General features: G+C 36.4%; 1 protein-coding gene across 1 annotated transcript in view; it reads left to right on the forward strand.

Annotated features, from left to right (window-relative positions):
* LOC113228987 (muscle calcium channel subunit alpha-1-like) overlaps window positions 1-23,842 on the forward strand; it is a 188,193-nt gene extending 164,351 nt beyond the window's left edge. The window contains exons 31-47 of the mRNA XM_026462453.1: window positions 2,917-2,950; window positions 6,033-6,253; window positions 7,046-7,148; window positions 8,089-8,252; window positions 10,309-10,406; window positions 10,636-10,724; window positions 13,061-13,201; window positions 13,406-13,571; window positions 15,139-15,307; window positions 16,006-16,093; window positions 16,526-16,601; window positions 17,518-17,601; window positions 17,880-17,917; window positions 21,681-21,787; window positions 21,904-22,010; window positions 23,051-23,117; window positions 23,506-23,842. Coding sequence (XP_026318238.1) covers window positions 2,917-2,950; window positions 6,033-6,253; window positions 7,046-7,148; window positions 8,089-8,252; window positions 10,309-10,406; window positions 10,636-10,724; window positions 13,061-13,201; window positions 13,406-13,571; window positions 15,139-15,307; window positions 16,006-16,093; window positions 16,526-16,601; window positions 17,518-17,601; window positions 17,880-17,917; window positions 21,681-21,787; window positions 21,904-22,010; window positions 23,051-23,117; window positions 23,506-23,583 — 1,830 coding nt within the window. The 3' untranslated portion in view covers window positions 23,584-23,842. The remainder of the gene's footprint in view (window positions 1-2,916; window positions 2,951-6,032; window positions 6,254-7,045; window positions 7,149-8,088; window positions 8,253-10,308; window positions 10,407-10,635; window positions 10,725-13,060; window positions 13,202-13,405; window positions 13,572-15,138; window positions 15,308-16,005; window positions 16,094-16,525; window positions 16,602-17,517; window positions 17,602-17,879; window positions 17,918-21,680; window positions 21,788-21,903; window positions 22,011-23,050; window positions 23,118-23,505) is intronic.
* Window positions 23,843-23,927: the final 85 nt, after the last annotated feature.

Genomic DNA, 23,927 nt, shown 5'->3' on the forward strand with positions numbered 1-23,927 from the left:
ATTTTGCTTGCTTCGCTGTCAGTCGAACAAACGAAGACTAAAGCGTGAATGACGCTCTGCATACGATTTTAACGCCCTATAAGTTCGGACACTTTTTAGCGCGGACCCGACGTCCATATAATTGTAAATCAATGGGTACGTGGGTAAATTTGATTATTTTATATAACATCAAGTGATGGGACGAAAAAGTCGTGCGCCTGATGGAAGCTACACGCCTGTCCGTAACAGAGGTTTAAATCGCAAAGTACTTATAGGGTGTGGCATCCGTACCGAGGATGTGGTCAAAATAAAACAACGAATTGTCACCACCAAATAATTATGAAGAATTTATTTCAAAAATTTATAAACGGTGGTTTCGAAGGCCTAACTTGTAGTCAGATTTTGCTACCGTAATTCGATACTCCCCTGGATACGGCAGCGGCTGCGAGGTCTTTACAATGCAGCGCCCCGGCGGGTTCTGGAACGTTTCGGGGAACGCCGGATCAGCGGGTTGCGGTTTCCATTCAAGCCCTAGGCAAGTACAAAGGCTGGACCGGTGCAGTGGAATCGTAAACGGCTTCAGTGGCTATTCTAGTCGTGGTGTAACACCCTGTGAATAAATGTCCACAGTAAGAATATGATTGAGAACCTCCCCTGATTGTGAACCACTTTATTATGTGCGCCTAATATTACAGGGAGAAACTGAAAGCGGTTGGTGTGGGTGTTCACGAATGGAGTTACAGAGTTAAGACAGAATGACTTACACTTTTTTTTACAAGTAACAAGTTACAACGAAATATTACCACTATAACAATAATTAGGTAATAAAAGATTGCATTGAAAAATTGTTAAAGCGTAGGTATATAAATGACAGACAAGACAGAGACAAGAGGCTGCGGACAAGAACTAATACATTACCTAACATATACGTTTGTTCAACACTTACCCTATCGGGGCGCGAGGTTACACTTTTTAAACTGTTTCTAAATGTCTCCCGATTACGTAGGAAGCCAACGAAAAGATTGGACACGATTGTTTTATCCTATGCCAGCGCGTGATAAGACACGTAGCGGAAAGATTGCCACACACACCTGCCACTACTACTACAGAAATAGGTAAGGTGGCAGTGCTACCCTGGACGTACAACACACAACAAGGAGGTCTACTGCTACAAAATCATGTACAAGTAATACTTACCTGGTTAATAATTATTATAAGGTTTGCCAACGTATGTATGTTAATGTGTACTGCTAGATATGTATGTAATAGGTAATCTTAGATGAGAAGTAACAAAATTGTTACATTTTGTTTTATATCAATTTACTACATATCTCGTCCAGTGTCAATTTCCAATTCTGAGCTTGACTTAAACTGCTCGATCTCGAATGTTTGCAATCTCTGCCATCAAATAAAAAATAGGGATGTCACAATTGTACAAATAATAATTTACTAGTAATGTATATGTTGGTTTCTATTGAACAAAATTCATTAATATTATCAATAGTCTAATCGAATCTTGACCATCGCAGAAAAGTAGCCTGCTGGTCGGTTCTCTATTGGACACATTTCTGGAAATGTGTGCATGAACCTTTCAATTTAGTTCCACCCTCACCGTTCCTCCTTCGGTCAACTAGAAGGTCCGGAGCACTCCATTCTTATGTCGTTGATATACCAATGTAGGGACCCTATAAGTATGCGAGTAATGTATGTGCCAGCAGTTTTGAGTATAAGCGAGATGTTATTTTTCAGTTGTTATTTTTTCAGTTACTGCGAGCCGCCGGTCCGGTGTGACTGTCTATCGTTCTGGGACTAAGTAATGAATATATATAGCAGTGAAATTAGAGGCTTTTCAGTAAATCTAATGCAGACTCAAATTTTGTTATGGTAATAAAGTACGGAACACATTCCCACCAATAGCATAGTTACCCTACAGTAGTGACCCGACATTCCAACGTATTATTTTTTTATAACAAAAAGTGTACCGAGTTTTTTTTTGATGCTGCATTGGGAGTTACTGAAAGCCACTAATTTCACTGATATATATATATTTATTACTTTTAGTCCCGAAACGAGAGAGAGAGATAGTTGGAGATTACTTCACCGACAAGAGCCTAGCTCTTAAATGAGAAGAAGAAGAAGTCCCAAAACGATAGACAGTCACACCGGACCGGGCGACTCGCAGTAACTGCCGCACAGTGACATTCATGCATCTCGCTCATACTCAAAATTACTGACACATATATCACTCGCACACTTACAGGATCCCTACACCTCCAAGTACTTTGCTTCCTCCTTTCTGATGCATACGGCAAAGGAATTAAATACTCTATATTTCCCGAAAAGTACAATTTGGAGCTACTCAAGGCTAGAGTAACTAGGCTTTTATAGGCAAACGCGTCCCATCGTCGGTCACATCGTCGCTTAATATCAGGTGAGATTGTGGCCGAGCGTGTGGCTATTATTTGGTTTAAAAATTTTTTTGGAAATATCGACCCCTCCGACGTATAGTATCGTATGTCGAAATTGCCAAGTTTACAGAGGAGCCTTTTAAATATTCTGAATTCACTGAAATAAGCACAACACGTGACTTTAGCATTTCTCAGTTTTATTCCACAAAACTTGCTACTCACATAGAGTATTATAAAATCCTAGATATCGGTTAGATGATGTATTAGATGATCACTCTATTTGAGTAACGAGCTTTGCCGAATAAAACGGAGAATTTTAAAACGCTTCCCTGTAAACTTGGCAATTTCGACATACGATAATTTACGTAGGAGATGTCGATATATTGAAATAGTGGTAAAACAGTGCGATGTAACAACCCTAAAAATCATATACTTTTATTTGTTTACACAGTTAACATAAAGGTTATTAAGCTATGTACAATTTTGTTACAAAAATTCGCTTCCATTAGCCTTGTAAATTAAACCTAAGATTAAAACAAAACAATCTGTATTATTGTCCACAGGTAGGTATTCGATTTTTTATCGTGCAATATTATTTAATAATAACACGATAATACTTGAATATTTAAATAACAAAAACTGCTACGACAGATGAACTCTTATTTCCTGATAATAATATTAAAAAATCTTATCAACTTCAATCATAATCATCATTGTTGTTAGATACGGCAATTTTAATACTAGAATTCTGTGATTTTATTATGTTAAAATAATTATCATTTATTACTGAAACTCTTATTTACTTATCGTTAAAATTGTTAGGAATACACGTAAATAACTAAGTCACACAACTGAATTCACCCCTGTCTACATTTTAACCAGTACCTCTACCATGAGATCACAGAGACAATTATTGTCGCTAGCGATTTGGAAAATGTAAAATGTTTGACAATTTTGTATGGTAAATTTAACAACGCCTCTAGCGGTGACGAGAAAAGTGACATTTTGTATGCAATTATTAGACGCTGTCGTTAGGGACAACCATCGAGTATGTAACCAGACATAGAGACGAAGTAACGGTCATCCATCCCTGGCAACTCATCAGTTAAATGGGACTGATATCAGTTTTAAATATCAACTCCCGTTTGCGCTGAAATCACAAATTAGAAAACTCAAATAGTACATCGCGAATAACTGGCCTGTGTGTACGTCTCTGTATATTCCAAAAATATTCTGTTTTTATTGTAATAAAGATAATATCTCTAACAATGGGGGGCTGTTCCATTCGGTGGTGTAGGAAAAACAGCAAAATGCCATTTTTCAATTTTCATCCATTGTAGTTAAAGTTCAAGTTAAACTGGTCAATTTGAAGTGAAACAATTGACGACACCCGTCAATTGTTTCGAACTCGGGCTGGCCAATCGGAGCGCAGTTGTTAACGTAATGATTTGGCAGAATAGTTTTCTAACAAATTAAATGACATTTCGTCTCTATATCTGGTTATAAACTCGATGGGGACAACTGTTACTGTGAACTCATGATAGTTACTGGTAATTACGTTTTACATTATTTTACTACAGGCCTATTGTTTCACTGAGTCGGTTCCTGAGGTAGCTACGCAGTAGGGATGGACGATTTTTAGCTTTGAATCGATTTTTTGGATCGTAATGGATCATATCGACTCATCCGTAGAACAAAGATCTATGTGCAAGACTACTTGTTCTCGGGACATAGTACACTTCGTTCCTTCCTTTTTCTCTGTGGATGTCAGATCGACTGTTGTTCGATTTTATATTTCCGAAACGAAATAAGGTATATAAATTCTCAAAACACCTTGACATAGGCCTTAGTTTGAATAACGAAATTATTCTCGTGACGTACTTATTCTCTTTTCGCTATATAATAACATCGGACTCTGTTCTTCGGATGAGTCGATATGCCTCTGAATCGATCTACAGATCGGACCATATGCGTTTGAATCGATATAATAAAAGTCATATCAAAATTAATTTCGATAAAAAAAAAGTCTGCCTTTTTAGCTTCTGTCGGTTACGACTTTCATTTAGAACATAGTTTACCAAAGTAGTCACTACCGCCCGTCAGGTTGGATTCCCGGGCGGGAGAAATATGTGTATGGCCTACATTTAGCTCTCTTGTGAGTTTGGGTGTAATTTGTGGTTGTCTATTCGTGTGCCCATGGCATTCGCAACACAAGGTTTCCCAAGTGCGGGGCTATGTTGAGTGTGTGCCTTATTATTATTATTACTTAAAAATCGCATTGAAATTAATCGATACAAAAAATCGCTAGATCGTATGTCTTGAATCGATCTTCATAAAAATCGAATCTTAATGTGGACCTCTACTACGGGTTGCGGGAGGAGTGACACTTTACGTAACTGTTATGAAGAGCCTACCAAATTAGTAAATTGTTCTTATGTGAAACGACAATAAAAAGAACTATTTCATTGATAATTTAAATGAATAGACAAGCCATTTTGCACTTTTTTCAAATCAAATTCTTATTGAATATTATCAGAAAAATCTTGTTGAAGTGTAATAGTGCTCTCTTCAACATTGGTTTACTGTAAACAATCTTAACCTCAACTCCAAGAAAACAAAATGTGTTATGTTTACGCTACTTAAAGTAGAAAATGTAGCAACTGACATTAAACTTAGTAATGTACAATTGGATTTTGGGGACACCACTGTCTTTTTGGGACTAAAGTTAGATTCAAAACTTCAGTGGAACTCTTATATGTCGACATTAGTTGGAAGGCTTAGTTCTGCTGCTTATGCTATACGAAAATTCAGGCAGCTTACTGACGTCGAGACGGCCTGAACCGTTTACTTCAGTTATTTTCACAGTATGTCATACGGTATTTTAATGTGGGGCGCCCATTGACTTACAAATAAATGGACGACGGGTCTAATACAAATACCACGAAAAAAATGTCCCAAGTCAACCTATTTAAACGTAGTGACATGTAAAGGAATATGAAAAAGCTAAAACGTTGAATTTAAATTGTAATGTCATCGCAATACTGTCTAATTTTGCTTGCTTCGCTGTCAGTCCAACAAACGAAAACTAAAGCGTGAATGACGCTCTGTATACGATTTTAACGCCATATAAGTTCGGACACTTTTTAGCGCGGACCCGACGTCCATATAATTATAAGTCAATGGGAGCGCCGCTTCAAATATTGGAAACAATTTTTATTTTGCAGAAGCGTGCGGTTAGAGCGATACATAATTAAGCTCACGTACCTCACTTAGGGAGATTTTTAAGGGGCACATTGATCACTGCATCACAGTTTATTTTCAATTGTATACTTTTTGTGCGTTTGAATAATGAATTGTATAATAAACGGAGTTACGTATATAATTTTAATACTAGACATAAATGGAAGCTCGTTTAACCGAACTTAAGACTTCAGAGGGTTCTCGGTTCTTTTGTGGGGCAAGGAATTCAGTATTATAATAAGGTATTATATAATAATTCAGTATTATATAAGAGAATATTATAATAAGAGAAGTCCAAAACAGCTCTAGGAAAGCTGTTTTGTTATAAGTTCAAACATCATGTAAAGGCAACTCTACTAAAGAGACGATATTACGCGCAGCTACCTCAGAAGCCGACTAAGTTAGGCGGTAGATCTGTAATCATGTATTACCCTCAGCAGGAAAGCTCGCTGCCATCAATTAACTTCTTCCGCCTTTTCCGAGTGATGAGATTAGTCAAGCTACTCTCCAAAGGTGAAGGCATCAGGACACTGCTTTGGACTTTCATCAAGTCCTTCCAGGCGCTGCCCTATGTCGCCATGCTGATTCTTATGCTGTTCTTCATTTATGCCATTGTTGGGATGCAGGTATGGTCTATATAGATCTATTCTAGGTATATATCTTTCTAAGATCCATCAAACTAGGGGACAAGCACTTAACGACCAATGTACATTAAAATGTAGTAAATATTTTTTTTCTTTCAAAGCGGACGCTTATAAATTTATTACTGTTTTAAAAATATAACATTTCTTTGTTTATGGATAGTTACAAAATGTTTAATGATTTAAAAATTTACAAAAAGAACTAGAAATCTGTAGTGATCAAAAATAAAAATAAAAAACTTTTCTTTCGTAGTCTGGTGGGCTGGATTTTATTTTTCGCTTTCTGATTTTTTAAATTTCTTGTTATGTGTGTGCCTTTTGTATAAGCGGGACATTTCTAAGTATTTTGGGGACAGCGGTACACGAAACTTAAAAGCGGGACTGTCCCGCTCAAAGCGTAACGTATGGTCACGTTATACCATACCATGCGTTGAAATGGCGCGCGGCAATGGAACGTTAGCGCATCGGACAAGGGCCTAGGAGACGAAGCGGGGAGGGGTGCTGCAATGCCCGCGTTTTGTATGGAAAACGCATATTTCTATATACCCTATGGTCGTAGAATATAATATAATGCTAAATTAGCGTGGGATATTTTCATTATAATGTACACTGGACGTTTACTACAACGTAGAAATAATATGGTCTGCAAGTATGTACATTTTCATGTATAGTCTAACAAAATTTTTAGGTCATTTACAAGTAAAAAATAAATAATATGAAGAAATAAAAAAATACAATAATTGAGTATTTTGGACTGACATTAATCTTTATTTACAGACTTTTGGTAAAATAGCAATTGACGATAGCACGGCTATCAGCAGAAACAACCATTTCCAAACATTTCCGCAAGCCATTTTGGTGTTGTTCCGGTCTGCTACTGGTAAGGAATAACTTTTCTTTCGCCATTTACTTAAACATCATTACCGAAGGATTAAGACAACGTGGATGGAAACCTGAGAAAGACCTACCTAGGCGTATATACCTCAACTAAATTGAAGATGTTCTGCAGCCTTTGGCTGGCAGGCTATACCAACTCAGCTTTAATAATTGGTATAGCGTCTGGCACGGTATGCTAGAAGACGTCGGTTCGAATCCGGCCGGATCAAAGGATTTTTTTGAGTATTCGACGTTTGTATTAATAATTATAACAAACTAGTGGAGTAATTTCACAAAAATAATAATTGAATATCAATTCAACAAAATTTAAAAACAGAAAGTTACTATGTAATGACTACTGTTGGAGATTCAGCCAAACTGAACTTCTCTTCTTTAATCTTCCTTCGATATCAATGAAACTTCCTTAATTTGAAGTGGACTGTATATTCATATAATGTCGATCTGACTTACAAGAAACAACTAATTGTAACAAGTGAGAGTGATTGAAAGTGATTTACGAAAGTGATTGATTCGAATGACAATTATCGCCTATATTTATACCAGTACGGTGTCTCCCACATCGTACCGGTCCTATCAATGGGTCGCTACGCCACTCGGCCAATCAGAGCTCTTGAATTAATCATTCTCCTCTGGACTCTAGCTCTGACCGGCCAGGCGCGTACGGCCGTCCGTAACAACTACAAAGAAGAACGTCTAAAAGAAAATTAATTAATTTAATAAAAACGACGTTTAAAACCTTACAAGATTAAAAATAGGACAAATAAAATGAAGAAGCATTACATTACATAATTCTAAATACTAAGTTAATTTACCGTCGCGCGTGTAGGACCGCTGGTGTAGCGTCAGCAGATTACCAGGCTTCACGCCTTGGTAATTTGAACGTCACAATTTTATATAATAACAAATAATCCGGTTTTCCGCAGGAGAAGCGTGGCAAGATATTATGATGGCCGTGTCGCCAAGCAAAGACGTGAAGTGTGATAGATTCTACCTCCCCGAGTCTCCTGAGGAGGCCAACGCAGAGACCTGCGGCAGTGTCCTGGCGTTTCCTTATTTCATATCTTTTTATGTACTTTGTTCGTTTTTGGTAAGTTCATCGACTTAAGACTAATATAACTCTTTTTATAATACTAAATGACGGGACGAACAAGAACAAGTCGTGGCAAAACAAGCCTGTAATAAACGATGCGCCTGTTCATAACAGTTTCGGAGCATTAAATAGCAAAGAATAAAATAAAAATAATTTATTTTCGGACCACATAGTCCATACAAGTTAGTAAGTTAGTAAGTTAGTAACAACCATAGATATGGTAACAACACACCTTATAACTATGCTAGTATTAGGAATAGTATGGTATAGTCACTTTACAGACTGGCAAATACATATAAGCGTAGGCTGGTTATTTTTATAACCGACTTCAAAAAAGTGGTCCCATTTCATTTTGAAGGAAATCATCCACCTCGACGGGTGACTGTTCACGCATGAAGATTCATTTTCATATATATCGCCTAACATTAATTTAGGAGCAATTACTTTAATGGTTGATTTTGCTATTTCTTCAATTCAAGGCGTTTTTCTCTCAATATAGTTTGAGTAGTGAGAACCGATTTTTATTATCTCCAGTGTCAAGTCCTGTATAGTGAACTAACTTAACAAATAGACGTAATTCCACGTACTTTTGAGGTCGGTTTTTTCAGTACTCAGTACTGAGATTATATTCTTTTATATTTAGAACTGAATAGAAGGTTGTTGTCAAAAGAACAGAAATTTTCTGGGATAAACGATGTAGATGAACTTATCTCACTGTATTAACCAACCTAACATGAGACTGTTATTAAAAGATAAAGGTAAAATTCTGCATAAAAACTTAACCTACTTAAATACATTAACCTTATTAAATAACCTTTTGTTTACATATATATGCGCTAGACTATTGCAAACAGTGAAATGATTGTACGTTTATTTAATTTTAATCATGGATCACTAACTCAAGGTGACTGCCAATCACCAGATACGCCAGATGTCGAATACCAAATAGCTATTCTTGTAACCCAGCGCCTCCACTCGTGGGAGCATATTGAGAGGTATTATTTAATATTTAAACGAGGAATATAATAATTATTAAAGATTTACTGCGAGCGTTCAGTTTGAAGATTTGTCCAGAACTCCCCCGATGGTCATTTGACAACAACCTTCTATTTTTTATACAGTTCTAAATATAAAAGAATATAATCTAACCAGCCTACGCTACAGTGCCTACATCAAACAGGATGAACTCAGCCCCCTTGGCGGCTCACTGACTCACACGTAAAACATGGAACTCAGTGAATCTCCGGAACATTGCTACATCCATCCTGCCGTTATCACCTTCGGGATCTCATTGCTGCTACCTCTCACTCTTCATACTATTGATTGAGATGGCATTTACAACATCTGCGAAAATTCCACATGCGATGCAGAAACCGGGGAGCCTCAACAAGGCCCTGAAGGTGATATTGCACTCACAAGACACTGAACGATCCCAGTGTAACGTTGGACTATAGAGAACACGTCTAGAAACTCTGACAGTATGCTCTGCAGCTTGATTTTGATTTCCTCTCCCGATCGGAAACTGCGTCTCTTCCGAGTCGAGGCGCATAATTTTTGACATTTCAAATCAAAACAATAGTTGATTTAACTCACAAATTAGAAGGATATAGTAGGAATCAGATACACCTTCTCGCGAAAAGCGTTAGCTTCACTCCAGTCTTACATTACGTGAATCTATGGGCCAACATATTGCCTTGAACCAACAGTGCCCTGCGCTCGCTCTCTATATCTTCCTCATCCTTGAGGTCCTCTGTCAGAATATGATCCAAGTCCTCCTCCATCCTCAACTGTGTAACACGCTTCAAAATCCATGCACATCTCAATTTCACCAACACCCTTCAAAACCGGAATGCTGTAATGTTCACATTATTGCTTGACGGCAGAAATAGGCAAGATGCCAGTACCCTGGTCGAACTCGTTCACAAGGAGCTCTGCTGTTACTTCTTTATTTGCCATTTAGGCCGGAGTAGAATCTACGGATGGGGATGATATTGTCGAGGCTTTCGAACTGTACTCATTTGAATAAAAACTTATACCTCTGTTTCATTTCCAGATCATCAATTTATTCGTCGCTGTCATCATGGATAATTTCGACTATTTAACTAGAGACTGGTCAATTTTGGGACCACATCACTTAGATGAATTTATAAGGTAAATATTATATTATAGAAATTTTAAGTACAACGTTCAATTAACTAACTTAAATGCACAGGTAGAAATATTATGTGAAATCTTTTCGAGGATACTTTTTTCATGAAAAACGTTTCACACAAGAATTTCGTAAAAAGATATTCCACCGAATCTCTTTTACTTTTTTTAACGGATTAATTTTGGAATGATTTAATCCGTAAATGATGAAGAACGTTTTTTTATTTTTCAGATTATGGAGTGAATACGATCCTGACGCAAAAGGAAGAATAAAACATTTAGATGTAGTTACGTTGTTAAGAAAAATTAGTCCACCATTGGGTAAGTGTTATTTGCTTTTAATTGGTTATTCCAATCCATTATACAACCCACTTCTGGGCATGGGTCTCCCTTGAGAAGGAGGTTTAAGGGTTACCAATCAATAGTTCGAAATGACATTTCCCAGAAATAACGTTTGGTCGAATTTTCATAACCTAACCGAACCTGATCGTGTCTTTGCGATAAACATTCAACATAATAATCTGAAAGAACAACTGTTTCGGTTAGTTCGGTTTTCGGTGTAATGAAAATTCGAACAAACGTTATTTCGGACAAAAAAATTTTCGAGTTTGTGATAGGTTACCAGGTTTAAACTATAATCCGCCACGCCTAGATGTCACACGTTTTTAAAGCTAATGAACGTTTCATACACAAGTTTTATCACAATATTTTCCTTCACTGTTAACGAGATATTGTTTTTATTTATTTAAATTTTAATGCACACAAAGTAGTACAAATGCCGGACGTAATGCCATGCAAAGTAGTACAAATGCCATGCCAATGCAGTCAGTCGGAGAGCTGAGTTCACAAATAAAAAGTATGGTGATCAAAATTTATAAGTACCTAACTATGATGCATTGTTTTCACACAATATAAAATATACTTATATAAGAATAATACATTACTATATCCATATATAGTCATATATTATTGTTTGTTACTTATTACTAATCCATAGATTCCATGTAGCATTTCTGCCTAACCCTCTCGGGCATTGGTAATTACCGTAAATGTGACGAGGACATTTTGATATGGACATGGTGAATGGTTCCGATTTGTTCCGGCATAATAATCATTCGACTCGAGACGAATGATTGTGCTTGGATTCGACTTTGGCGAATGATTTGCCCATTCAAATGATTAGTATTAGTAACCTTCAAAGTTACGCATCGCGAGGCGTTCGTATAACTCGATTTTCACCGACTTGCCTAAAATTTTCCACGTATTTATCAAATACTACATTTTGTGCTAAATTTTATGTGTAGAATAAGTTAACCAGTGAAATGAGGTATACTAGTACCTTGTGTGCTAATAAATTGTGTTTAAATGTCGCCAAGGCGCCACTTTTTCTTAAGGGAAGCGTTTTTATCTTGCTCCGGCTTCACTAACGACAATTTCACGCCTCGCCCTTGATATGCATAGATATACCTAACTTAGACATTAAAGTCATAGCTACATGCCACGACAGATAGAATCAAAACGTAGACATCTTAGTTGAGAAGCAATTAGTGGTGGTGTTTCTTACGGGTTAGGATATTCTTTATTTGTCCGGGTGATGAGGTATTTGTTCAGAGGGGATGGGATGACATTTTGTGTGGAAAGGTAAATTCATTATTATTGGACGAGGCATTGGATGTTAACGTGGCGCGTCTAAGGGCCGCATCTAAGCCTGAATCAGGAGCGTGGCTGCAGGCATTTCCTTCTCCCCATTTAGGCACTCTGCTAGATAATGACTCGTTGAGAATTGCCGTTACTTTGCGGTTGGGATGTAAGGCTTGTGAACCGCATCACTGCATTTGTGGGGTCATGGTTGAGGAAAACGGCCACCACGGCCTTAGTTGTCAGAAGTGCGCGGGGAGGTTTTGAAGACATCCTGCAATAACTGATTTAGTTCGCCGGACTTTAGTATTGGCTAACGTGCCCTGTGTCTTGGAGCCTCCGGTGCTGTGCCGTACAGATGGCAAGAGGCCTGACGGCCTTACACTGGTTCCGTGGCAGAAGGACCGGTGCCTTTTGTGGGACGCTACGCGTGTTAATACGTTTGCACCGTCCCACCTGAGTCACACCACCAGATCTGCCGCGTCTGCTGCAGAGTTGCAGAAGCAAAATTGAAACATGCCAAGTACAGTGTCTTGGAGCTGAAGTACGATTTTGTGCCAATTGCAGTGGAGACTGCGAGGACTTGGGGTGCGGAGGCCAAAGAACTCATCAGGGAGTTGGGTCGTCGGCTTAGAGAAAGAGGCTATGGATCCACGCTCTGGATCGTACTTGGTGCAACAAATATCGTTGGCTATTCAGCGCGGGACGTTTGCGCCAGCTAAGATTCAGAGCGGTCCTGTTTCATTCTTATAGTTAAATAATTTCTATTTAATACAAGAATGACACAAAAGACTAAGTCTAGCTAATTGAATTATTAATTTCTTTGTGACGAAGCCTGTTGCTCATTTATATTTATGCCTTCCCGACGAAGCCTACGCTGCGGATTGACATAATTATGTAATTAATTTAGTTTTTAAATGAACTTAATTTTAACATTTAAGTGAATGAAATAAAATGACATCCATTTAGATTATAGAAGTTGTAATTACAATTAATTATCTACAATGTAATTTTCTTAGGCTTCGGTAAGTTATGTCCGCATCGAGTGGCATGCAAGAGACTTGTGTCAATGAACATGCCACTTAATTCTGATGGAACTGTGCTGTTCAATGCGACGCTCTTCGCCGTTGTCCGGACGTCCCTCAAGATCAAAACTGAAGGTAAGGCATAACGTCCCTAAAACTAACTTGAATTTATCAATAGAGTGAGACTTAGTGTATATATATGTATATACATACATCTTACCGACTTTTGAAGAGTCAATATGTACATGGATAAAATCACATTAGTACAAAATGTATATACATTAAATTTACAATCCTTTAAGAGATTATTAAATGCCAATTAATTTTCCCTTTCGACAGGTAATATCGATGACTGTAACACAGAGCTAAGGGCAGTCATCAAAAAGATCTGGAAGCGAACATCTCCCAAACTACTTGACCAGGTGGTACCACCTCCTGGAGATCCTAATGAGATCACCGTTGGCAAGTTCTACGCCACTTTCCTGATACAGGATTATTTTAGGAGGTGTGTATTGATTTCTTAGTTATTGATTACGAACAATTTATACAGGGTTATTGTTTTTTTTTCTTCATATAATTATACGGCATTCCTAATGTTAAAACAAACAACTTAATAAATATGCGCATATACATTTAGACCATTTAACCTGGAAATAAGTAATTTTCAGGTTAGGTTTTTAGTTTTCTGTACCTAATTTTGATGCTACTTTTATTAATGGAGTATTCCAATAAAATATCGTGTAATATTAAATAATACTTCATGATAATATTCTATAATATTTATATTATAGAAATTGCCACTGAAATTAGGAAGAGAAGTTGAAAATTGCGCAATAAGTTGTTCATCGATTTGTAAAATAAGAAAAGAACATAGTTGTTTATTTTAATGAAAGAAATACCGTGTTCCGAAGTTTCGACTTTAAAAATAACCCTGTATAAATCTACTTAGTACTAATTATGTCAGATTATTTCTGGCACATCATACTAAATACTCGTATTTGAAGAAGCTATCTTTGTATACCCAAATAATGGATAAAAACTTAAAAAAATCAAATAGTTCGTTATCAGCACGCGGACTATAATTATTATTGAGAATATTTTGATTTTTACAACAAACATTGGAAAGTTCAATTTTTAGTTGACTTTTGTTAACACAAGTATTTTTGTTTCATAGGAATCACGCGTGAGTAATTTAACAGGATGACGGTATTACCTAGGTCAAAGATTGTGCCCCTTTTTAGTGATCTATAATGCGATGACCCTACGCAAATACCTAGATTTATATTTAAGCAATCCAAAATTTGATGGAATTTTTATTGTTATCTCTCTCACACTTACATGAAGAGAGATTCGATGAAATTAATTTCATAAAATTTTGGTCGAACTTTAATAATGTTTTAGTGTTTAACTGAGATTCTTAAAGCTCCAAGTTTTATAATATATGAAGTTTTTATTTTATCCAGCATGTGAGAAAAAATAGCCTTAAAGTTCACCGCACACAGGCACAAGAGGCCAGCTGCGAGCTAATCGAGTTTCCTGATATTTGTTTTAAACAGCCACCGCCGATATTAGGCAAATGGCGGCTACGCGTTTTTCATACATTTAATTCAGCTGGTCTGTCACTTGTGGCTGTAGCGAACACTGTAAAATGGTTTAAAACTTGTAAAATGTTTGACCCCTCTTAAAACAATTTATAAACTGAAGCATGTAGTTTGAATATTCCAAGTCCATCAATAAAATTTGTAATTTACCCATTGACATAAGTATTTTGTGGTCTTAATTTCTTAGAATTAGAGCAAAGAAGTAACTAAATAAAAATTGTTTAAACAAAAATCGATATTTTAGACTAAAAGATTCGATCTAAACTTTTTAATAAAACATTTTTTTAATTGGTCATTTGAATTGGCAGTATTATAGAAGAAAATATATAAATATAGATATAATAGAAGCTTTAGTAGCCACTTTTGAGACACTAAACAGGAATAGAATTAGTAAGTGTAGATTGCACTAGCGAAAAAAATTCAAAATTATTTTAACTTAACACAAATAAAATAAGCTTTGTTCTCGTAAAGGTTCAAAAAGAGAAAGGAACAAGAAATGAGGCAAAATGAGGAACAAAATCATCAAATGACACTGCAGGCAGGACTGAGGACACTACATGAAGCTGGGCCTGAACTAAAAAGAGCTATATCTGGAAATCTAGATGATATTACAACGGAATGTGACGTGCCCATGCACAGAGTGAGTAATAAACATCTGTCATGCATTGCCATCATATCGTCAGATCTTCTCTAAGGAGAAGATTCAGTTCGCCACGTTGATCCAATGCGGGTTGGGGACTTCACACGGGTAACCTATCACAAAGTCGAAAATTTTTTTGTCCGAAATAACGTTTCTTCGAATTTTCATTACACTGGAAACCGAATTATAACGAAACAGTTGTTCTTTCAGGATATGTTGAATGTTTATCGCAAAGGCACGATTAGGTTTGGTTAGGTTAGGTTTAAAAGAAAAAACATTTTCCTCTCAAAATTACTTTCGAGGTTATGAAATTTCGACCAAACGTTATTTCTGGAAAATGTCATTTCGGACTACTGATAGGTAACCCTTCACACGTGTTCCAAGACCTGTAAATCTTTTTCAACATGCAAGTTTTATTATGATGTTTTCTTTGACCATTAGTAGAGGTGTTACTACTGAATGTACGTAACTTACAAATAAAAGTCATGGGTATATTTGGCTACAAGGATTCGAAACGTTGACCACTAATAGGGAGGCAACGCTATTCCAAAGGCTGCATCATGCCATTGCTGTCTCATATCATCCCTTAGGTACCATTTCCACCTTCCGAATATGAAATTGAACTGTTTAATTATTTACATAGCATAGTATATGAAATCCTGGAAATGGGTAAGTTACTAATATGCGATTTGTTACAGAGAAATCATTCGCTGTTCGGTGGTGTATGGTCTAGTATAAGAAGACACGGTCCAAACAGAAACTTCAGAAGGAAAGAGGGGCCTGGAGGTAACTTCCTATTGGTCAGCTAGCCTATCGCCACATTAAGTTAAAAATATATATGTATATATATATAATATAATACATGTATATATATATAATATTTATTTATAGACATATATTTTAACTTAATGTGGCGATAGGATAAGGATAATGTATAATAGGTGTAACACAGTACATTTGGTTACTTTCCATGTGTAAACAACCAAGAAACTTCTTTAGCTTCTTTACTAAATACTTCATTAGAACTTAATTACTTATATTTTTAAATATTTATATCCATTCATTGCACCCTATGCTGGTAATGATTTTAAAATTTTGCTTCCCTGAAAAAAATTGCTATATAGCAATGAAACCGCATGTTGTATCCAAGCTTTATCTTTGGTTTGTCTTTCGTATTTGTTTTGTGCAGTATTATAAAGGTTCTAATAAAAATTTCAGAGGCTGTAGGAAACCACCTCAGTTCAATGATGCAAAAAGAATATGGAGTCAATCCTTTGCCACTCACACCGAACCTGTAAGTAATTTTACAAAATGTTTTTTATGTTTTTAAAGATATTTGGGAATTTTCACTTGCATATGCAACTAAGATGAATATTTGTGTTGTTTTCCAAAAACGTTCATCCAGAACGATATTAGGCTTGAAGAAAGATTTGTACTGTAGAAGCTTTTTTAAAGAGACGCCAAATGATGACCAACTCTACACAAAACATATTCCAAAAAATCATTGAACGTCTTCGAGTAGTTTATAGATTGAGTTTCAACGTTACGAAATGCAAGACAATTTAAATCCGTCGCTCACCGTACCAAACTAGCAACGAGAAATATAGTTTAAGATATTTTTATTTATTATATTCTCCATTACACATGTATAACAACATGGACACGAGCTACAGTTTAAAATGTGAAGTGTTAAAAAAATATGACTACTTCCTTTATGGCGGTCACTGGGCTTGGGCCAGAGTCCATTTTGACGTATGTTGTCAGTTAACATTGATCAAGAACGTCAAAATTGATGATGCAGCAAGGTTTTTATTCTTGAAAGAAATTCTTCGCCGAACTGCTGTTGTGGAGATTATACCTGAGGTGAAAAAAATATTCATGGACAAACAGTAAAGTAAAGCATAACATTATTACAGCATATAAAATCACACAAAATATTAATAGAGGGAGAATATACATAAATTTAAGTAAGGTTAATTGGACGGGGAACATAAGGAGGATGGAGGTCATACAAGGAGGAAGTCAACTTAGGACATTAAAAAAAAATCAGAGGTTCATACAAACCACATTCACACAAGATCTGACAAATTTGCCTAATGTCAACAATGACATTTAATCAGGAGATAGATGATAATATTATCCCTTCACTTCTTAGAGTACGGAAGAAACTTGGCATTGTATTGAAATTATATTTTAATCTTGCATTGCAGAGCCAATGGACAGCCAAAGGAACAAATACCGCTGAGGCCTTTGATATTCAACGGAGAATCTGAAAAGATTTACCAAGTTTTAGAGTGAGTATAACATTATTAATATAACACAAATAATATACCTAAAAAATTTAAATAACGGTGAACGAAATCAAATTCTGACACGCCTTTTCTTCAGGCGTTTAATTACTGAAGTATATTAAATATACACCGTATTACTAAGATATCATATTGCTCTCTTGGTTGAATTTACAACGCTTAAGGGCAATAATTGGATATTGCATTTGATATAGTTAAAATTAATGTCGTTCATATCTAATATTCTAAAAAGATAACTAAAAAGAGCTTATATTGCATTACAGAAGAACCACAAATGATCTTAAGAACGCTATGTACCAAGGTAGCCAAATGTGTGGTTTTCTAAACTCTCTTGAATTGTAATTTTTTTCATTGCACTAACATAAAGTGTGGTCTGCGGGTAACAAATTGGACATTTGCTAAATTTCTTCACAGATACCTACATCCCGTTTGTTTCAAACACAAAATGGGATTATACAACCTAGGAAATGAAACTATTTTTTTTTTTCGAATCGTATATATTTGTTTTTTCAAACAAACAAAAAATAAAACAAACGCGAAAACCTGAGAACTCGATATTATACAACCTCCTATTAATCTTAAATACCTTAATACCACTTTGCTAAAAGGTTGTAGCTTACATAACTAGCATTCGAACAATTTATTGCGCCCAGACCACATACTAATAACAAATTTCTAACACAATAATTCTTTTTCACTGCATCATGTGTGGATTTTGGTAATTATTATAAAACACTAACAGCAATCAGAAGTCAAATTATCCGGAAATGCTAGGACAAATCGGTTTAGCTTTCGGCTGTGTCAATTACTTAACAACACAGAACGAAGCTAACAACACGAACAATGTAAAAACCGCACCAGCAGTTTCAAGACAGAAGATACACCCTGAAGACTTGACTTCTTCTAGAGAAAAGCTATCAATACCAAAGAAGGCATCACCAGAAGATAAAACACCATCGCCAAACGCACCTGAAACTATACAGCCGAAAATATCTCCGTTACTCGCTAGCGAATGTACACCAACGACAGACTCGAAGACAATGACGTTGTATGGCTATAATGCAGCAGCGAAATTGCCGTTTGCGTTTTCGCACGCTAAGGACAGAGTAATGCGGGGTGGGGAAAGGAGGAGTTTACGCACGATCAAGCCAATTGTGACAGGTCGGATGGTGCGGAGCGCGTCGTCTGGGGCGGCGGCCTCGCATGCACCGCCCGCCCAGCTTTTAGATCGCCCACACACGCCAGGTCTGCACGAAAACAGGAAGCTTCCTTCCTTTATTTCCGTTTCTGTATTTAACTTTCTACAAGCAAGCAAATCCCTTACCTTAGGTACTTAGTATAATGTTGAACTATATTCTACGGAATAACGTTAGACTATTTACTGTCAACTAAAATAGCTACTGTGGTGTAATTGTATGCAAAAGAAAAACATCATGAAATACACCTTCACCAAATTTATTATGGAATTGAACTTTATTAGAAATTTTATACATCGATATTTATCGATAGAATTATTTTTAGTATCTTTATCAGTCCGCTTAGTGTTGTGTTTTAATATAATCAAAATTATTTTAGAAATATTACTTGTACTTTTATAATTAACTGTAGTATTAATTCAGCCCTAGCCCAGTATATTCTTATTTAACAATCAAACCTCATACAGAAAGGTGCAACATAAGTGATGTGTTTCATACGTCAACGAACCAGATCTTCGATGAAACCTACATTCGGTGAAATGGTTTTTATGAAATTTTGTAATTGTACAACTGAGCTATATCTCTTGGTTACCTGTCAGTAGTCCGAAATGACATTTTCCAGAAATAACGTTTGGTCGAAATTTCATAAAGTCGAAAGTAATTTTGAAAGGAAAATATTTTTTCTTTTAAACCTAACTTAACCTAACCTAACCGAACCTAATCGTGTCTTTGCGATAAATAGTCAACATATCCTGAAAGAACAACTGTTTCCTTATAATTCGGTTTTCGGTGTAATGAAAATTCGAACAAACGTTATTTCGGACAAAAAATTTTCGACTTTGTGATAGGTTACCATATCTCTTATTTTAGTATTTATATGATTATATATATATATATTTATTTAAGTATTGAAGTTTTTATACATGCAGTATCCAAAAAATATATGTTCCTAATCATCTTTATACGAACTGGGATGACTTGAATAGTTTTTCTAAAGTACCTATTTGACTACCTAACTTGTCACTCAATTTACTTAATATTTATTTGTTTTATAGAGAAGGAAGCTTCCAAACTAGTAGATATAACAAGCATTCACTAATTTCAGGCTTTTCAGGACAATGTTAGAAATCAAGGGTAAACAGCCGGCACGGTATAATTCATATAAATAAATTACTAACACATTTTCACATTTCCACATGGCTTTTTGCAACTTCATGAAATTATTGACGTTTAAGATTTAAGAATTCCGATTTTGTAGGTTATTTGCTTTTTAATCTCTTTTCTTTTATCTCTTTTTCATTTTTTATTTCATATATATTATGTTTATAAGTTAAGTAATAAACCACAATGGACACGTTAATAAACCGGAATTCTTGAGTTATTTAAGTCACAAATCGTAAAAAATTACTATATCGTTACTTTGGACACATAACACAATTTTGCACATAATTGAAAATTTGTAAAATTGTCAAAGTATTATTTTTTATGAAATTCTTAAACCATCAAGTAAAAATTGATAATTGCAGAGTTTTGCCATTCAGAATAACAGCATGTAGAAAACGAATACATTATTCGGAAAGCTAATTTAGTAACGCATTTTAGCATAGATGAGGAAAATAGAAGCTTTTTAGAAGAAATGTTCAGAGTTAATTTTGTTTAAACATGCACGTAAAATTAATTAAAATTCATGAATAAATTTTCACGAGGACAAGAAATTTCAAAAGTCGTCTGTCACAAGATAACTGTAAAAATGTTTAAAACCATTGCTTCATTAGAAACTAAATAGAAACTAGAGCTGGCTTTAACATAGAATTTTATTAACAAGCCTAGAAATAGCTACAATAGATATAATTTGAATATCTTTAAAATCAATTCATGTAATTAGAATCTCTTCACAACAATAGACAAACAATATTTGTTGTAGCACAAGACAAAAATAGTAAGATTTTATTAACTTCAGGGTTAAATAAAACTGTAGTTACTTCTTCACTCATTTTAACCATTAATATTTTTGAAAATGCATAGCCCAGTGAAAGAAATGCCGATGTTGAAATCGGCATTCGAAAAATTCGAGAAAGCGTCTCTCTGCGAACGTGGGAAGTCTTCAACAGCATTGAGTCAGCATGGCGGATTATTTCTTTTTTAATTTTATTCATTTCTCTCAATAGCTTACAATATTACATTGGCAGTTTGTATAAATACAGATAAACAATCTTTTTTTACGAGACGAACAAGTCGTGGGCTTTGTGGTGAGCGATTACGCCTATTGACATTGGCACCAATTGCAGTGCCGCTCAGAGATTTAAATCGCAAAAATCTGTGAGGCACTGCCGCTGCGCCCGTCACCCAGAAACATAATAGTCAAATCACATGTGCCTGTAATTTCACTACGACTACGAAGAAGAGGCAGTACTTCCCTGGACGAACTCAAGGAGATCTACTGCTAAAAATACATATCGCACTGCTATTACAATAGCGCTGTAACTCAAAATATGTTAAATTTAATATTATATCATTACTGAACGTAAAATTTGATTGCCTACACGTCAAAAAAACCTTCGTAAGAAACAATCAAAAGCCATGTACTTAACTCAAAATGAGACACACTTTATGTAAGCTAGTTCTGGCCAAATTAAGACAAATACGACAGTCAACAGGGAAAGGGACGATATTTTTTACATTAAAAAAATTCAACTTATGCAAAATGCACTTTCGACTTTCTCCTAGATTCTGTTTCTCGAATTTACAAATGACGTTAAGAAAAGTTTATTTCATATTCGTGACTGTAACACAGTTTTATTGAACTCTTTTGGAAAGTTCTGTACCTACTTCATCTGAAACCGCAAGTGATAAAAGTAAAATTTGTAGGTGGCGATAGTTTCGGCCGGGACGTGGTATCATTGCCTGGAAGCCCTCGCGCTAACAGCACATCAACTCCTGTCGTCGTAGGATCAGCTGAAAGTCTCGTTACTAGGGTAAGTTGTCACGTCTCATTCTTATCAGCTGATTTTGTATATTTTCCAATTCCTCCCAAAAAACTTGTAACCATGATAACCACAGTTTCTTTACAAGCAGTTATTATTGTTAACAGGTACTAACCGAGCAAGGTTTAGGAGAGTACTGTGATCCAGAATTCGTCAGAAACACATCGCGAGAGATGCAAGAAGCACTAGACATGACGCAAGAGCAGATGGATAGGTAAGATTGTCAAAAATTTCATAAGTTTCAACATTCAAAAAATGAGAACGAAAATTTAAATTCAAGAGATAGAAATAACCAACGATGTTTGATTCTCTATGACCAAACATAAATGGTCATATTATTTATTAGCCTATTGTTGTGTATCCGCTATCGCTGTTGGGCAAAGGCGTCTCCACTTGACTTCTACAGCTCTCGGCTTGGCGTAATGTCAGGCTAGCCCTTTATATACGCGTCTAAGTCATCCGGCCGTGTCCTTCTTGGTCTGCAACATCTGTGTGTGCCTATCTCCGTGAATGCATCCGACAAACGTGTCCAGGCCAGTCCTATTTCAGCAAAATCAATATCAAATACACATACGCTAAACCTGAGCCATTACTACAACTTTGTGCTCTTTTCGGTGGAAACCCCGAGTTCCTGATTATCATAGGTGTAGCTCCACACTAAGGAGCTTTCACATCGGTTTGTCAAATCCTCCGGTGTAGAAAATGGTCGCTATTACTTCTGCTAACGAAAGCTCTTGGCCACAAAAAGGAGACAACCCCCAAACTACGGTCTTCAAGGAAATTGGGTACCTTTGGAAAGTTTTTAATTAACTTATTATTTCCCACTGCTGGACAAAGGTCTCCCCCAAAATCCTCCATTGCTCCCTGTCTTTAGCGATTTCCCACCACACCCTCTCAAAGATCGTCCCGCCAACGCCTTATCGGCCGTCCCCACTGTCTCTTTCTATCCTCGCGCACCCAAGGGGTGACGACATCGCCCACTTCTCGGTTTGCATCAGTGTAGTTTGCATTTTTGCTCCTCACACCAGGAATGTCCGTCATCCAACGCAGCATTGTATTACGTACTCCATCAATACGTTTAAAGCCCAGAATGCTGCGCTCCATTGCCCTCTGGCAGATCTTAGACTTTAGACTTCTGGAACTCATTCAGCGACCATGTCTCTTCACCGTAGGTTAGGATTGGATGGGATTTCTTCTATACTCAATATTATATTTCAATAGAGTAAATTGAAACATTAACCAATCACGTTGCAGAGCGGCGCACCAGCTGATGATCCAAGAGAGAAACATAAAACAAGTGCAGAACCAACAGCCTCAAGTTGTAAGTATCTACTCTTACATAACTTTTATAGGATGACTGCATTACGCTGAGCCTTACTTGGCATCTAGCTCAACTAATGTCACATACATGTATGTAGTTACACTGTTTGAAGAATCCATACAAAACTGATCACACGATAAAAATCATTTCTTACCACGGCACAAGTAGGTACCACGTCTTATACTATGTCATTCAAAATTCAGGCTATCTAAACCGAGCTGGAACTAATAACAAAATGTATGTGATGCTAGTTGTCCTTTGTGCTTGGGCTGGTGTAGCGTGAGCCATCGGATTGTCACTAACATTGCTACTAACTTTTTGAAGTTTTTCAGGGCGTTTTACTACCAGAGTGTAATGAATGTATAGTGTACAATTTGGACTGTTATAGGGCGACATCTTAGCCCGCCAGTACCATCCTTTTCACCAACCCGCGACGATGCCCCCGCCGCCTTACAAGCGGTTATAGCACCAGCCTCTGCGCACGCGCCTAGCGCATACACCGCGCAAGATGGCGGCGACAGCTCCGCTGCAAATGGCGCCCAACACGGCGCGAAGCGACACACGCGCCACAGAAGAAAAAGAAAACGGAAACCCATATTGGTTTAGAATAAAATTAGGAAAGGTTTCTCATTTCATACCCTGATAAGTTAAGAGACTAAACAGTAAATGCTCAAAACACCTTTTGTATAAAAAAAATACTTCAACTTTTTGTTTTAGTTAAAAGTCTAACCAGTCGGAACAAAATAAATTACTTGACGTCATAATAACCTTAACTTGCTGTAGTAGACAGTGAGAAGTGAGATTTAGATT

The sequence above is a fragment of the Hyposmocoma kahamanoa genome, unplaced genomic scaffold, assembly GCF_003589595.1.
Source record: "Hyposmocoma kahamanoa isolate Upper Pololo Valley unplaced genomic scaffold, ASM358959v1 263, whole genome shotgun sequence".
Lineage (NCBI taxonomy): Eukaryota > Metazoa > Arthropoda > Insecta > Lepidoptera > Cosmopterigidae > Hyposmocoma > Hyposmocoma kahamanoa.